This window comes from Lissotriton vulgaris, chromosome 9, assembly GCF_964263255.1.
Source record: "Lissotriton vulgaris chromosome 9, aLisVul1.2, whole genome shotgun sequence".
In the NCBI taxonomy this organism is placed as follows: Eukaryota; Metazoa; Chordata; class Amphibia; order Caudata; family Salamandridae; genus Lissotriton; species Lissotriton vulgaris.
This window is the reverse complement of record NC_141697.1, coordinates 1,113,128,335-1,113,145,700: the sequence shown is the minus strand read 5'-3', so window position 1 is coordinate 1,113,145,700 and position 17,366 is coordinate 1,113,128,335. Positions and strand designations below refer to the sequence as shown.

At 47.1% G+C, this 17,366-nt stretch overlaps 1 protein-coding gene across 1 annotated transcript in view; it reads right to left on the bottom strand.

The window, feature by feature from the left end:
* DNAH12 (dynein axonemal heavy chain 12) overlaps window positions 1–17,366 on the bottom strand; it is a 1,291,066-nt gene that overhangs the window by 909,503 nt on the left and 364,197 nt on the right. Inside the window, exons 20-21 of the mRNA XM_086939114.1 lie at window positions 11,400–11,594; window positions 665–786 (exon numbers count right to left, since the gene is read on the bottom strand). Of these exons, the coding sequence (XP_086795240.1) occupies window positions 665–786; window positions 11,400–11,594 (317 nt within the window). The remainder of the gene's footprint in view (window positions 1–664; window positions 787–11,399; window positions 11,595–17,366) is intronic.

Below are 17,366 nucleotides of genomic sequence, written 5' to 3'. Positions count from 1 at the left end.
CCCAATTTGGATTTTGATAATGGACAGTGTTGTCTTATCTGAATACTAATATTTGATTACAAAGTTATCAAAAACATACAAACTAAAATTTGATCGGAGTGGTTATGCTAGACTACCACCCAGGTAATCATACGTAGACAAAACATAGTTGACAATCCATAAACAAACACATTATAACTTTTCAGAAAAGTAAACCCTGGTCTAATATTAATGAATAAAGACACCTATTTCAGAAAATAACAAGAGGCATGAATTTGAGGATGTTGTTTAGGGGTTGCCAGGAGTAGCAGGTTCAATATCTGGCTTGTCCTTTGCTACTCCTTGCATTGCCCTGGATACCCCTGGTCTCAGGGATCATGAAGGCAGGGGGAGAAAGAAAACAGGGCTCTGAAGCCCCTGTTTTCTTCCCATAGCTTCCACCTTTTGCCCTTTCATTTGGAAAAAGCTGTCAAACCACCTATAGGCATTGAGAGTCCAAGGGTAGGCGATCCCACCTTTTCTACCCTGGCATTTGATGAATCAATGCCCATGCATGAATTCTGAAAGTCTACTTTTAAAAGGGAATAACGCTATTTTAGAGCCCAAAAGGGAGCAATATTAACCATAATTCTGATCATGCCTATTCAGTACTCCCATTCTGCTGCCACACTCTCCAAATACTTACCGAGGAAAAAAGAGCCGCTTCTTCTCAAGGTAAGCATTGAGCCCTTTCATGATTCTTTCCAGGAGTGCATTGGAATCTTGAAGCTTCTCTAATAAACCAGTCAAAGAGGTTGCAGCAAGTACCTGTGAAAACACAAAATAAAAAAACAATAACATGTAGCTTGTAAAGAAGAACAGACTATGAATGTAGGAGAGGCAGTTTGGCTTTTATATCTAAACTATCTGAGTTCTACTCCTGGCTTTCAAGGAATAGGAAGTTTGTCGGTATAATCTGATCCATGCGTAAAGCCCTGTATACGTGCAGGTTAGAATTATGAGTTGTTAGGTATGTAAGGCATCCAAAAATTATTGGATGCATTAAAGATCTCAACCTTCATTAAAGTTCAGTAGGTCAAACCTGCCAAACTTTAACGGGGAAGGCATATTGGCACAGGACTTGTTCTCAAAAGAGAGATCAAAGTTTTGAAGACTCGCTGAAGAAGGACTGACCAGGATGGACCGTGACTGCATTCCTTGCCCGATTGATCCTTCTACACGTTTTAAGACCCAGATACTGGTCCTAGCCTACTTAATTCAGAAATACAGGGGGTGTTACCCCATCTTCAATACTTTGATCTCTCTTCTGAGAACAAGTCCTATGACTGTTTATCATTTCCGGGACTGCATGTGAGGTACTCTATTATCACTGGTCATTGGATACTTTTATTTGGTTCAAGTCCCTGCATTTAACGTGATATGCTTCCATGAAATCGTCCATGGATATGAGATCACCATCGTAGTTGTTTTCCTTCCGAGTTTGTATTTATAAATCAGTACCTGAATGTTGTTGTGAGCTTCTTATGACTTTCAATTTTATAAATTAATTCAGACGAGATGGCAGGTGCCACTGAATTTTGAACACAGATAGCGCCCCAATGAAGGTTGTGTTTCACTCCTACAATTGGATTGCGATTACCGAAACGCATATCGGCGCATTACTGTTTATGCACATTAGATTGAATATTAATGTTTTTGAAATCTGTTCAAATATTTTAACTGCAATATATGAGATTTTTTTCAATTTGTTTTGTCATAATTATGTTTGTGTCTTTATATGCACTTTATTTTGTGAAGTATGATTGGGTGTGAATGTTTCTTTTCTTCACCTGTTATTGTAAGTTTTATTATTGTTGTTCTTTCTTTTTTCATTGTTGAGCTCCCAAAACCTCTGTATATAGTGTAAATACAAATATTACTAGCTTTTTATGTATCTGACAAAAACATTTTCTATTGATGATGAATAAATCATTAAACAAAACTGACTGACTTATGGTTTTCTAGTATTGTAGACTAGAATGCAAGAAGGTGTGCAGGTACTATTGAAGGTCGGTCAGTAGAGTCCTGAATGATCAAGTCCTAGGGAGCCGTTCCATCAGGAGCAAGAGCCCTCAACACACCCCGAGGGGTGTCATGCTTCATCATTAGGCAGGTCCTTGTTGGGCTGGCGCTGCAATGCCAACAGGCCCCTCGAGAGGACTCTTTGCTGGAGATCTGTTGAGCTGCAGTTTGTGAAGCGTGAGTGTGATGGTGAGGGAGTAGTGTGTGAGTAAAGTGCTAAAAATTCTAAAATGACTCTTATGGATCTATATATTTAGTTTTAAAGTGTTAAATCCTAGGATATGTTAAAGATGAGTGTAGGCCTAGGTGAATATAATGGTCCACGTTAGCTCAAGGTATGGATAGTGGTCAACATGTTTCTTGCCAATAAAGTTGGGAGAAATCAAGGCAATTTGTCAGGACCTTGAAGAAAAAACTAAGTAAACTACTCCTGGGGGGATAGTCAGATGCACATGTCTTACTTAGTGCCATGCTGTCCCACATGCAAAATGATTTAAAGTATACCTTATTGCGGTCAACAAATGTACCGACTTTATTGCGGTCAACAAATGTACCGGGAACTAGAGACAAGGGGACGGGCTCCAATGAGCCAAAGCGGAGTTGCGCAAAGCGTTGTACCACGGTCCAGGCTCGCTGCAGACAGCATGCGACCTACCCGTTGCTCTGCTCGGCTCGAATGTCCCTCCTTCTGCATTTGATTTCTAGTATTGTAGTATTGCTCTTTTATGAGGGTACATTGGTGAAGTTTGTTGTTCTGTTTGTTGTTACAGTATCCTTCCCTTGAATCTACTCCATAAAATGTTTTTCTCAGGGACCCTCTATTTTGATTTTGAAGGTAGAAAACAGAGCCTACCATTGTGATGTTATGCATTTTCATCCATGCAGAACATAACTGTATATGCGGTAAGTAGCAAATCAGTGTGTTGACTCGCGTAGCTTTTTAGCAATTGCTACCCAGAACTGACTTAATGATGCATTGCTGACAAACATGCAAATTATTTGCTTCTTCTAGCCCCGATTTCACTAATGGTAATTTCAGATATTTGATTGCTCGATGGGCCCTCCTATAATCCCAAATAAAACAGTCTATTTCAGATGTCAGGTAAGTAGACAGTGGTTTTACAGAAAGCACCATACCACAGATATTTTATAGGGTAAAGGTGGAGTATTTACTCCTTATATCTCTTCTCTAGAGTTTATCTAGAATATCGCTATTCATTCACACAATTTAATTATTTCCTAGGAAATTAAATTACAGTACACACTTTCCCTGGTATTATACATTTCCTAAATACCTACGTTTTACTCAAACTAAGTGAAATATTTAGCTGTCTGGGTACCATTTCATAGAAAAGATTTCCCTGAAAAATTTACTAGCCTGAAGGTAGGTGTGAGAGTCAGCACATTTAACCTATAGATGTTATAACCTTGGGGCATATATGTATTAGCTGGAAAAAATCATCAATTCATAGTAAAACCCATAGCAACCTCACAGGAAGATCAATAGGGGTGATGTAACTGGGCCAAGGGCCCAAAATAACATTTTAAAATCTTAAAACTACCACTTTAAAACCTTCCTTCACTCTACCCTGAAATCATATGTTCATCATCAAACGATTTCCCTGGAGACTTGTTAATCAACGACCTGCACAAATAACTCTTCAGCACATTCCCAGCCAGCTGATTTCTCACACCCATGACAGGTTTAAATGTATCTCCAAGCAAAACGTTCAGGTTTAAAAGATAATTTGTCTGCAATTTGACAATATGGAAGAACAGCTGGCTTCATGCACTTGATGGCCGATTCGATGGTTTCTATACTACTTAATGTTAGCCAACACCTCATGTACATTTTTTTACAAATTGCACAAAAGTTTTAGAAATGACACCATAAGAGGTAGAGGAAAATCTACCACAATGAACTAACCCGTGACCATTACCAAATAATTTCAAACCACAGCGTAGTGTGAACAAATAATCTAGTGTAACAACATACCTGCTATTTAGATATAGAACGATCCGCTGCCTCCACCCACCTGCAAATATGCCCAATCCTGGCCTAGGCTATAATGCATATTGAAGATAGTTTTTTTTAATGAAATACTTTGGAAATAACATTTTAAAACTCTACTGTGGGGAGGCGTGGCTAAGATGGCGGGCTGAGTGGTCGCACTCGCTGTGAGCTCCGTCGGCCCTGGGCCCTTAACCTACTAATCTAGCGCTGATCTCCCCCCCCCCGGGACGCTGCACTTGGCGAGAAATAAGCGCCGGACATCGGAGTGACGGCTGTGAGGGCAGAAATCGCCGGGATCGGAGGTTGAACGGTCCCGGAGTCCTCGCCGGGAACGAGGAAGGCCTAGGCCCGGAGCTGAGGTGGAGCCTGAGCTTGGTTTTGGCGGCCGTCTACCTTGGTGACTGCAGAGGGGCCGCTGTTTCTTCTCACCTGACCCCGACCATCACCACAGCAACCCACCCTGTGGCGAACCCTGAGGAGCTGCGCAGCTTGGCGCCCGGAGGCGGGGCATCGGAGGAGGGAGCCGCGGGGCCGGGCACTACGCGAGGCCGTGGCTTTGGCCTATGCCCCCGGACGGCGGAGGCACTAGAGGTCGCGAGGCGTGGCGCTCGCCCAACAACCCATCGGAAGGACCCCCTGGGTGCAGGACTGCTTTCCCGGATTCGCAAGTGCCGAGAAGGGGGTCGGGAGACTTGGTGTTGCTGCCCAGGAAGATCCCGCATGTGGCGCTGAGACTGTGGCCTACCTTTCCGGGAGCTCCGGAGGTGCAGTTGTGGGTGTTCTAGCGGAGCTTGGATGCCGGTATCCCCCCCGGGGTCGGCCCCTCACCCAACGCCGACTCATCGCCTTTGAGGGGCTGGAAAGGAGGCGTTTGGGGTGATATGACCTGCACAGACTTGGCGGAGAAGCGGTAGCACGCTGAAAGTTGGCGTGGTCCCCCCTGCTGATGTGCCCGAGAAGGATATACCGGACCGGTTCGAGGGGGGCCATCTGAGGAGCACGAGAGTTGAGAATCGCACTTGTGGTGTCGGCCTTGGTGGCCGAGGGAACAGGATTAGGCCGGTAGGGCCAGGAGACTCGGGTGGGACGCCAGTCCCCGGGTTGAACGGATCGCGGGTCGCTCCATTGCTCATCGGAGGAGACCTGCTGGCAGTACGGACAAGCCCCCTTGGTTGTTGGTGGTGGGATACAGAGCAGTAGCGGCCTGGCCTGGGTGTAGACCAGTGGCTTTGACAAGGCCCCACCGAACGTTCCGGAAGGTGCCCTAGCAGACTCAATGGCGAACAACAAAGGGTCCAAGAAAGGGAATCGCACCCTGCCGGACATGTTAGGCAGGAACGCCGCGAGACAGGATAGGGGACAGCCATCTCCGAGTCTCTCGGGTGGCTCCCAGGGAGCGAGTGGAGGGGAGCCCCCGGTCACGAGATCCTTCCTTTGGTCCCTCTTCGGCACATTGTGGGACGATTTCCAAGCTCTCAAGCAGGAGGTGGCGGGTGAGGTCCGGGAGATACGACGGGAGGTGGATGGCCTGGGAGAGAGAGTAACAACGGTGGAAAGCGCTGGCCATGCCAGGGACGAAGAGATCACGCAGTTGCAGCAGGAGGTTATACGGCTCCGGGACCAGCATCTTGATCTTCAGTCACATACCGAAGACCTTGAAAACCGTTACCGGAGGAACAACATCCGAGTCCGGGGAGTTCCTTCCCGAGAAGAGGGGGAGGACATGGCTGCGTACCTACGGGACCTATTCAGAGAGGTGCTGGGTGAATCGGCCGACTTCCCCATTCGGATCGATAGGGTGCACAGAGTGGGCTTGCAGCGCCGGGCCTCAGCACCCCCCCCTGACATTTTGGCCTTCCTGCCAGATTATCCCCTGAAAGAACGAATACTTCGCGAGGCACGGAAGAGATCGTCCTTGGAATTTAGGGGTCACCGGGTGGCACTCTACCAGGATCTCGCAGCATCCACCCTGCAGAAACGCAAGGCCTTTAAAATTGCGACTGATTTTCTTCGGGAGTATGGCACTCAATACTCCTGGGGGCACCCTTTCCGCCTTATTTTCCGGTGGAATGGGACTCTACACCAGCTGCCTTTCCTTCAGGATACATGTGGGGTGCTGGGTATCACTGCTACGGACGACGGAACATTCACAACTCGCCAGCGCCGTATCACCAGGGATGGCTGGCAGACGATCCCTGGCCGGCGGTCCTCGGCCTCCTCAACGAGACCGGGTTCGCCTGCTGCAGCTGCGGACCTGGACGATGCAGCGCGAGATGTAGCCACCGTCACGGCGACAAGTGAAGTCGCGTTAACAGCCTGAATGAACTCCGGGGGGAGATCGACATCGCCATGACTGTAATGCAGGTTTGGGTGTTCAGGGGGTGCGGGGGGGCGGGGAAGTGCGTAGTGGCTGGACATCCACTTTTTTGACTTTCCACGGGCTTGTCCGCTACGGACCGGACTTGGACAATGGTTTTTGGTGGGTGTTTGGGGGGCCAGGGGGGTGGGGTCGGGGTTGTTGGGACAGTCCCAGTTGCGGGTGGGGACTGGGGTCAGTTGGGCAGTTGGGAAGGGGGAAGCAGTTCTTGGGGGATTTGGAAGGGGGTGGGACAGGCAAGGGGGGGGATCTGGGTGTTGGTGGGGAAGGGGGGGGGGGGGGGTCGTCCAGTGCACAATTGGGTTTCTTGTTATTCCGGCTATGTATGTGCTTCTTGGTTTGCTCAGAATTGACTGCTGCAATTACAGCTTTGACTTTCTTTTTGATTTGCTGGAGAGTGGGGGAGGGACAGGGAGGGCTGTCCAGTACTTGTTGTGGTCTATAGCTGTCCGGACATTGATTAGGCCTTTAGCTCTGATCGGTCATTTTTGCCCCACACATGATAGCGCTTTGTTCCTTATTGTGTCACCTCTACTACACGGCAGCATTTGGGCCCTTGTTGCCCTGTTGCTAGGGGGCCCCATTGCTTTCTGTTACACCCGTTCGCATGCCTCCTGACACTTGCAAGGTAGTGGCCCTGAATGTCCGGGGGCTGAATAATCCAGTCAAGAGAAGGGCTGTGCTCTCACTTCTGGAGAATACCCAGGCAGACATTTGTCTTCTCCAGGAGACGCACCTCCTATCACAAGACACGCACAGACTCCGTTCTCATAAGTTCCCATCACAGTTCTTTTCCTCCTGTACTACTAAAACGGCTGGGGTGGCGATACTGGTAGCCCGACACTTTAGGGGAGAGGTCCTCCACAAGTTCGCTGAACAAAAGGGCTGGCTACTCGCATATCGGTTTAAGATAGGGGGCCTTCTGTTTACGATCGGGTCCCTATATAGTCCTAATGAAAGGCAGGATCGTTTCCTGCAGACCGCGATCGAGGACATTACTTCTTCCCGGGACCGACATATCATACTCGGTGGTGACTTCAACATGGTCTTTAACTCTGCACTGGATAGGTCGGCGCAACGCTCCCCGCAGGTCGGGGAATTCTCCGCGGACCGTAAAGCTCAGTTGGAGGAGGTGGACCTCCTTGATCTGTGGCGACACATGCACCCCGCGGACAGGGACTACTCGTACTATTCCCATGCGCACAAGACGTATGCGAGGTTGGACCACCTTTTAGTTACCTCCCCGGTACGGGCGCTGACCTCGGGGTCAGAGATGGGTGTGATTTCCCTTTTGGACCATGCCCCAGTTGAAGCTACGTTGTGTTTGCCACCGGCCATTTCTCGGCCCAGGACGTGGCGTCTACGTGACACGCTGTTACATAGGAAGGAGGTGGTGGCCCGCATTGAGGGGGCGATCCGGGACTATCAATCCCATAATGGGAATGCTGACACTAGCCAGGCCACGCAATGGGCGGCGCTAAAGGCGGTGATTCGAGGGGAATTTTTGGCGATTTCCTCGGCTGACAACAAAGAACGGCAGGCTAAGAGAGATGAACTTACGGGTCGGGTTAGAGAACTTGAGCAGATACATCGTAGGACTGGGTCCCCCAGGATCTGGAGGCAGCTCAAGGAAGCGAGGAAGCTCCTGGCAGCCCTGGATCTCGATCGGGCGGAGTATGCGGCACTCCGGCTGCGTCACACTTTTTATACTGGAGGAGACCGCTGTGGTAAACTGCTGGCCCACAAGCTCCGGGTGACACGTCAGAATCAACTGATTAAGGAAATTTCCGATCAGGCAGGGAACGTGGAGACGGAGGACGCTCGGATCGCGTCCGTTTTCCGCGACTTTTACAAGGACCTCTACACGGGAGAGCCCCCGGACGAGATGGCTATGACTGCTTACTTGGATTCGGTTACGTTGCCGTCACTGGATCCTTTGCAGGCTGAATATTTGGATAGAGACATCCGGATAGAGGAAGTGATCTCTGCTATTGCCAGACTTAAACATGGCAAGGCGCCTGGGCCGGATGGATTCACTGCCCTCTATTATAAAACTTTCTGCACATCTTTAGCCCCCGTGCTTACGCACCTCTTTAATTCCTTTGCTGATCCCGGAGCTATCACACCTGATCTCCTCCGGGCCTCTGTTACGGTTATCCCTAAGCCTGGTAAGGATCCGAAGCACTGTGGGTCTTATCGACCGATCTCTCTTTTAAATATTGATTTGAAGCTGTATACAGGGATTTTAGCCGCGCGCCTAGCTCTTCACTTGCCCGGTCTCATCGACCCTGACCAAGCAGGTTTTGTCCCAGGGAGACAGACGGTGGACAATACAAAACGGATTGTCCACCTTCTGGAGAAGGCTTCCCGGATTCCGGGAGAACGAATGATGCTGGCGGTAGACGCAGAGAAGGCCTTTGACCGAGTCCACTGGCCTTATCTGGAGCTGGTTCTAGTGAAAGCGGGGATAGGGGACAAGTTCCAATCCATGATTCTTAACTGTTACAAACAACCATCAGCAGTGGTCCGGGTTAACGGGTTTACATCTGCGACCTTTGACATTGAACGTGGCACCCGGCAGGGCTGCCCGCTCTCGCCCTTACTCTTTGCTCTTTATATGGAGCCGTTCGCTCAACGGGTGCGTGATAATCCTGCGGTGACCGGAATCCGGATGGGGGGTTTCACGCACGCTATCAGCCTCTATGCAGATGATGTCATCCTGTCCATTGACGGACCCCGGACGGCCCTCCCGGCGTGTATAGAGGAATTGGACTCCTTCGGCACGGTAGCAGGGTTTAAAATGAATATGGGGAAGTCGGTGGCTTTAGACGTCTCCCTCAAGCCGGCTACTAGAGCCTATTTGCAAAACAGGTTTCCCATGCTTTGGTCTTCGGGTGCAGTACCTTACCTGGGGATTCAGATTGCTCCCACTTTGTCAGCCATGGTGTCGGCCAACTATCAAGCCCTAGGAGCAAAGATTAGGGAGGAGCTGGGGCGATGGAATCGCGGAACTTTCTCTTGGCTGGGCAGGATAGCTGCTGTCAAAATGACGGTCTTGCCCCAAGTACTTTATCTTTTTCGGGCCTTGCCGCTCCAACCACCGGTCGGGTGGATACCGCAACTACAGGCAGATGTTTCACGCTTTGTCTGGCAGGGTAAGAAGCCTAGAATGCGCAGAGCCCTCTCTCTGCTGGCCCCTGAAGCGGGCGGTTTGGGGATACCAGATTTCTGCAAATACTTCCAGGCTGCGCAGCTCCGTTATCTCGTGGAATGGAGTAGATGGGAGTCCGATAAACATTGGCTCTTTCAAGACCAGGCGGTGGCGGGGAGACCTTTGCAGGAGATTCCTTTCCTGCGTCGTCCACATAGGCCCAAAAACCTCTGCGCCTCCTTTGTTACGAGGGTCCCCCTGCGGGTGTGGGACGCTACTAACCTCCACACGGTCTCACCACGTTCCCATCCCCGCTCACACCGCTGGTGGACAACCCAGACTTTATCCCGGGACTGGAGAAAGGAGCGTTCACGCATTGGAGGCAGGCGGGGTGCCGAGCCCTGTGCCATTTGTATGGCCCTGAGGGGGTTATCCCCTTCTCCCAACTCCGTCAGGAGTTTTCACTCCGACACCGCTGTATGCAGGCTCGCCACTGGGCCATCCAGCCGCAAGTGAGGGAGTCAGCCGACAGGCTTCTTCTTCCTTACGAAAAGTGGCTCTTATCGCGCACATCGGATGCCAAACTGATTACAGATCTCTACAAGCTGCTGCAACCACCTGCAACACACAGTTATCATCCCGGGAGGGAGCGCTGGGAAAGGGAACTGGGGCGGACACTGAGCCCTAAGGAATGGGAGCATATATCTTATAGGGCAAGGCACTCGGCATATCACATGGGGCTCACTGATACTCTGACCCAAGTCTCCACCTACTGGTATTACACACCTGAACGAGTCCACGAATTTGTTCACAGCAAGGAGGACACATGTTGGCGGGGGTGCGGGCACCGGGGGACACTCACGCACATTCTATGGGACTGCCCGTTACTGGAGCCTTACTGGAAGGAAGTGTTGGATGATATTGACGCACACTTCAACATTGAATTGCCACGCTTCCCTGCTTATACCTTGTTGGGGCTTCCAAACGGACTAATGTAACCCCTTAGATCCCGTAGGGGCAGACAGATAGCAATAGCTCTAGGCTCTGCAGTCCAAAACATTTTAATACACTGGCACACTGCTACGATACCCTCCATCACAGGTTGGCTCCATAGGCTGTGGCATGTGTTGGGTATGGAGAGAATGTCCCTCACAGTGGCGGGAGATGTGGAACAATTCAGGGAGCTCTGGCAACCATTTCATTCCCTATTGCTCACGGAATTTAGGGAACTCACCTGCCCTAGGTACCTCCGACTTCTGCGGCTTCCAAGCCCGATAGAGCCTGCCCAATGATTTGTTACTGGACTTCTTCTCCCGGAGAGACATGGCCATGATGTATTTTTCTTTTTGGTTGGGGACTGTGCACTGGACGGGGGGTGGGGATGGAGGGGAAGCGGGGTTGGGGGAAGGGAGTTGGGTAGTTGGGGTTTGGGGTAGGGTTGCGCGGGGAAAGTCATTTCATGCTGTGACAGAACATATCATGTATTTCTGTGGGGGCGTAACCCGTCATGATAATCTTGGCTGATGGTGCACCTGAGCTTTGGGGGTTGTTTCTGCCCTGTCGTATCGCTCTTTGAAGATGTGTGTTTGTCCCAACATGTTATGCCGAATAAAATACTTTAAACCTAAAACTCTACTGTGACGTAACCGTCATTTTGATCTAGTTAACCCCTAGACTGAATGAGTGTTTGCACTCTTGTGCCAGACACATTCTCCAGTGCTTGCACAAACCCTGTACAAACAGTGAACATGATCACATTTATTTTTATATTTGGCTGGATTATATCCTGTGAACTCTAATAGTCATTAAAATATTACCGATGGGTCCTTAACACAGTGCTTCATGATCTCCCTCCAATTTCGGTCTACAGTGTTAAAGAGACGTCCTTCTTCCGGCATTTGTTGCATGATGTCCTCTGAACAAAATATGGGCTCCAGGTATAGCCACTGAGCTTGAACTTTTAGCCATTCATCAATGGTTTCTTGAATTAGCATCAGTCGGTCTTCCCAGGCCTAACAGAAAATATTGTAAAAGTTACAAACAATATTTTTAAACACTAGGATTCCTCGAAACAATGAAAATAATGTTTACAACAGTAATGGTTCAGTATCAAGAGCGGCCCGTACAGGTAAGAGCAGTGAGGCGGGGCGGGATGGGGCAGGGGGGGAGTCGACAGATGATGGAATAGGGAAAATAAAACAAAAAAAATAAATAAACCACTTACCTTGCACTCGCCACATTGCCGAGCAATTTGCATTTTACTACTGTGAAGTCTACCCCTCTCATAGGATAATATTGGGGATTCTTTATTACATTTAAGAAGCTAACGTTCCTAATGGAGATTGAGTAGATCTGTCATGTTTGGTACCTCCAGACTTGTAATGATCAATCTTCTTTAATGGCAAAGTCAGATTTATTATTACAACTTTAAAAATGCCACTCTCAGAAACTTATTATATAACTTGAGCAGTTGGGCCTATATCACAACTTAGGTTTAGACCACAATTAATATATAAACATAGATTTACCTAGGTTGGACTTATTCACAGGACTTTTGTTTTGATTGGCTCAGGTTTATAAATCCCTGATACCTTGGTGTTTTATTTTGCCACAAATTGTATAGTTCATTTTTACAATTTTTCAAAATATCCAACACATTAGATTAAAAGATGTTCAGAATGTGCATGCCCAAATCAAGAGCACTATGTCAAAGATTACATTTTAAATTGACTTGAACTATACAACAAAATAGACATCACATATTTACACAAAGAATGTATAAAGTGAACAAAAAAATAATGTTCCAAAGAGTTTTAAATAAACCAGTCTTGAATTTTTCTAAACAAGAGTCTAGGATTAATTGTGTTATTTAGACAAAACTCATAATTGACCGCAATGTACATGGGTTAAATGTCCTGTTCAATTTTGGAAAGTCAGGCACGTAACACAGTTTCTTATTGCCTCAAACTGCAGGGTTTCTTTGCTTGATTATAACTCCCTAAAGGCGGTAACAAGTCAACGCATTGCGACGTCTCTGATTCGAAATCTCTTCAGGACCAAGGCAGGTTATAATTAAAAATGAAAGTAAATGAAAATAAAAATTAATTCTATGCTTTGAATGTTTTTTCACTTTTAAGGCTTTTTTTCTTTTTTTAAGATGCTCCTACCTTTTTAGGGTGATGACTTGACTCTGTTTATTCACGAGTTGTGCTTGGGCTGATCCTAGCCATATTAACTAAAGGAAAACGGAAAAGGGATGTTTTACTATCTGTCTGCAATTAGCTGAAATTTTGACCTAGGTAGTACAGTTATATAATTGTATGCAACTTGCCTCAAGTGTCCCATTTTCTTTTTTTGCCTGCCGTTGCTGTGCTGCCCTGCTGCCCCTCTGGACTGACTGAGAAGGACTGGACCTTCATCACTTGAATCCAGAGTGGCTTCAATGGGCTTGCCTCCAGATTCACATCATAGTGACATTAAAGACTATCAACTGTTCTGCTACAGCACCTGGACTCTGCCATCTGTGAGTCTGCCCTGCCAAATGGTGCAAATGTGGCCCTGGACCCTTGGAAGTGAGCCTGAAGTTCTGTTCCAGCAGAACCCACTCATCGCCGTCGATGCAGGACTCAGAACCAGCACATCTCTTCCACTGTGGACACATCGCTGCCATTGCAAGGATCGGCACCAAAGCAACACTGTTGCGTGGCGCATCGCCCCCCCCCCCCCCCATCCCCCCCACTGCCTCGCCTGCACTCGGCATCTCGACTTCAACAACAACGCAACCCAGGTGCTTCCAGCAGGTCAAGCCTGGTCCCTGTATCCAACCCGCGATCCATCACAGTCGGCCTGAACTGTTGACTTTATCCTAGGCCACAGTGAGAAGATATCCCCAGTAAGCGTTTTATGCTTCTAAGCAATATTTTTCAGTATATTCTTTAAAAATTCATATCTTGAGTACTACGTATTGGATTTTTGTCAGTTTGGTCTTGTTTTAATGACAACAAAAAGCTTTATTCTTCTAACCTGGTGTCTTTTTGTGTGGTGTTTAAACTGTTTTACTGCTTAAAGTATTGCACATACTTTACACATTGCCTCTTAAGTTCAGCCTCACTGCTCCGTGCCAAGCTACCAGGGTGTGAGCCCAGGTTAATTTAGAGTGTGTTTGTGGCTTAGCCTGACTAGGATTGCGGTTCCTGCTTATACTGGGTGAAAACCTCTGCCACCCAGAAACCAACACAGAACAATTAAGAAAGCCAACAATAGTTCTTTTGACATATGTTTGAAGCATGTAATGAATACCATGTACTCAAATTGAAGCTGGCTGACACCAGGGCAAAGCTTGAACTGCTATGAAGAGAGTACTTTCAGCTCTGCTTATCCAGAGGAAATACTTTCAGAAACTAAAAAAGGCTTCTGTTCGCACATTGGCAGCACACAACACCAGTAGCGGCCCGTGGTGGGAGTGCTGCCGGGCGCTGACTTGTGGCAGGAAAGGGGCAGGGTGGGGGTAGTGAACTGTGGAATACGGCCGCACAGTGGTAAGTACACAAACAAATAAATAAAACTAATTTTGTTGCGCGCGCTGCATTGCCAAATGCGTGGGGGGGGGGTTCAACATTGTCCATTTACATACCTAACTTAAAACAGATTTTGAAGTTAAAGTCAGTAGAAGAATAAACAAAAAAATAGAAATACCTATTTTTGAGCAGGGGGACCATTTTTTTTTTAAATGGACTGTGGGTTCTCCCACAATATTCCTAGGCCCAGTCTGAAAAGCCACTCCTTAACCCTGTTGAACCAGAGCAGTCGCCCTGAGTGTCTTTGAAGAATTAATAATTCCTCCACTGCATCCTTTACAGGAATCTGGGTGCCTACTGGTCCAAAGTCTTACCCAAAACATAAGCACCTTAAGGACAGCCAAATGGTTAATACGCTCTAAACCAAGGTCAAGGCGTAGGGGTAATAGAGGCATGTTCATTGGGAGGTTGAGGATTGCCCTTAAAAAACATTTCTGCAATCTCTAGCTGTTTCAAATACGCCAGCCCCCACAGCTCGCCCCATAGAGGGCCGCTCCTAGGCCCACTAGCATGATGTACAGGGTTGGGGCAAGCACACAGCCCTGGCGCACTCTCTTGGCAACTGATATGTTATAAGTAAGACTACCATCAGAGTTCCACCTAACATTGGCCTAGTTTTTTTGGTGTCAGCGAACCAATAGTTGGAGTAGGTCACAGGCAAGTCTAAATCCCTGAGAACAACCCAGAGTTTATTATGATCTATGGAATCAAAAGCCGTTTTAAGGTTGACAAATAAGACATACAAATGGCCCCTCCTGATCTTCACTTTTTTCCAGATGAGCAAAAGAAATCGGAACACCTGGTCTAGGATGATGGAGTCCCTAAAAAGAGCCTGTAGATGAGAGAGGCTGTTGTTTTTCTCTATTCAATTTTGGAGACGTGACAGGATTATTTTGCTAAAACCTTTCTAGGAGACATCTATAAGGCTTATTGGCCTGCAATTTGATGGGTCCCCTTTATCTCCTTTTTTAAATATAGGGATTATTTCTGCGCTTTTCCAGGACATAAGGATATCCCCCGTGCAAGATGGCATTAAAAACTATTTGAAGCAGTGGTCTCCAAACATTGGGCTCAGCTTTAAACACATCAGAGTCTATCTAGCCCTGGTGTTTTCCCAGTCTGGAGTAAGCTGATTGCTGTTACAGTTTCCTCTGAGGAAAAGCTGACAGCGCCTTTCTGTACAGGTGCTAAGTTGCATTCCCTAACTGCTACTGCTACCTCTCCCCCAGGTTCAGAAACTGTGCCAGTATATAGTTTCTGGAAATACTCTTCCCAGACAAGTGGTTGTACATAAAAATCATCTTCACTGACCTGCTTAATTGACTCTTTTGACAGAAGTTGCCAGAAAAGTTTCAGTTTTGAAGCCTCAGCTAGTGTACACCAGTTCTCAACCTCCCAGTTCCTTTGTGCCACATCCTGGGCCCTTTTATACATCCTCCATCGACATTTGATTTCATTTCGTATCCCTTGCTTTACTGCCGCTGTTAGATCATTCCTGGCTAGTCTACATTCCTCATTATACCATGGGGCGATGTTCCGTTTAGTCATGGTGAAGTTACACTATCTGCTAAAATAGGGTTTTATACTATTAGTTAGTTCTTGAAAAGTAGACACAATGAAGCCATGCCTTTTATCACAATCACTCAGTACCTTGAGGGTCTGTGCCACATTTTAATTGATCTTAGGGAGCAATTTCCCCTCAGCCATGACTTTGGGCAATTTGACTCTCCTGTTGCTATTAGTAGTGACAATAGGGGCTATTACTTGATGGATTTGGCTATACAAAATAGGAAGGCCAAATAGCCTCAGAAGGAGAGTATTATGGTCGCTATCCTCACGGTTTAGGACAGTCATATCTTTGACATAGGGCCAAAGATCAAGGTCCACCATAATATCATTGATCCTACTTCTGACATACCCCCTTTTAAACGTATACTTTGCTTCCTCATCTGAGGGTGTCCACCCGTAACATGCGCGCACCTCATAAGCTAGAGTGAAAGACAATACTTGTTCCCCAACCTTGGTATATCTTCTATTAGCAGGTATCTGAAGCTTATTTACCCCCCTAGCTTGCTCTTCCTCCTGTGCTAATTCCTGTACAACATCTACTGGCTCGTAGGTTGTATTAAAATCGCCATCTACAATGAGGTAGTACACTTTTCTAGAGATATCAAGATAGTTGGAAAGCGTTGCTATAGTTTCTGAGGGCTTGTAATGGCTACTAAATCTATTATATATGTTAATTAATCTGACATGAATGTTCCCTTTATGCAATATCAGATCAAGGCCAAGGATCTCCTGGGATCCTACTTCAAGTGGCTTAATTTTGCATACCAGTGTGGTCTTAGCCCAAATTAGTGACCCACCTGCCGGTCGGCTAGCTGGCAAACGTCTAGCCTCAATACTAAACGTAGTAAACCCCATCCTATAAACTTTCTCCGTCGCCGAAGTTTCCTGGAATAGGCATATATGACTGCTGTCTACTAACCTGCCCCACTCAGGATCGTTTACTTTGGGCCTTATTCCTGCAATTTTCCATGAGATAATCTGTAGTTGCTGGTCAGCATTTGTACATCCCTGTTGCAGGAAACTAAGTAAATACTTTACAGACATTTAGCCTTGAGTAGGTGCATGATGGGTGGACAGGATAGGTCGGGTACAATTTACTGTTCCTTTTAAGCTGTTATTATAAACACTAATAGCCCCTCCAGTTGCGGGGCTATGGCTACAGCATGGTCCGACGTCGATTTAACATTCTCTGGGTGTAGTCAATCTGGGCTGTCAAGATCGGTATGTACTTGGTATCTGTTACTGATTTCAAAGGGGAATTGCTCCTTTCCCTTCAGTAGGTTCTGAGACATTGGTTAAAATCACCACATATGGGCAGCATTTTGGAGGAAGATGTAAATTCCCCTCATTATGAGGATCGTCCCTAGCAGCAAAGTTATCTGTTTGGGAGGGGGGCTGCCTAGTGGGTTCACTTAATTTCCATTTCCATTGAGTAACTAGCTGTGTGTATTAGACCCAAAGATGTTATCAAGATGCCCCTCCTCAGTTGGATGATTCATAATCTTCATTGCTCTAGATCTAAACGGGGCTTCCCTCGTATCACAGCCTTTATTTTGGAAGGTGAACACAGGTAAAGGTTGTGTTGGGATGCAGCGATGGCTTCCCACTGTGATGTTGTTTAATACTTCCCCTGGATCA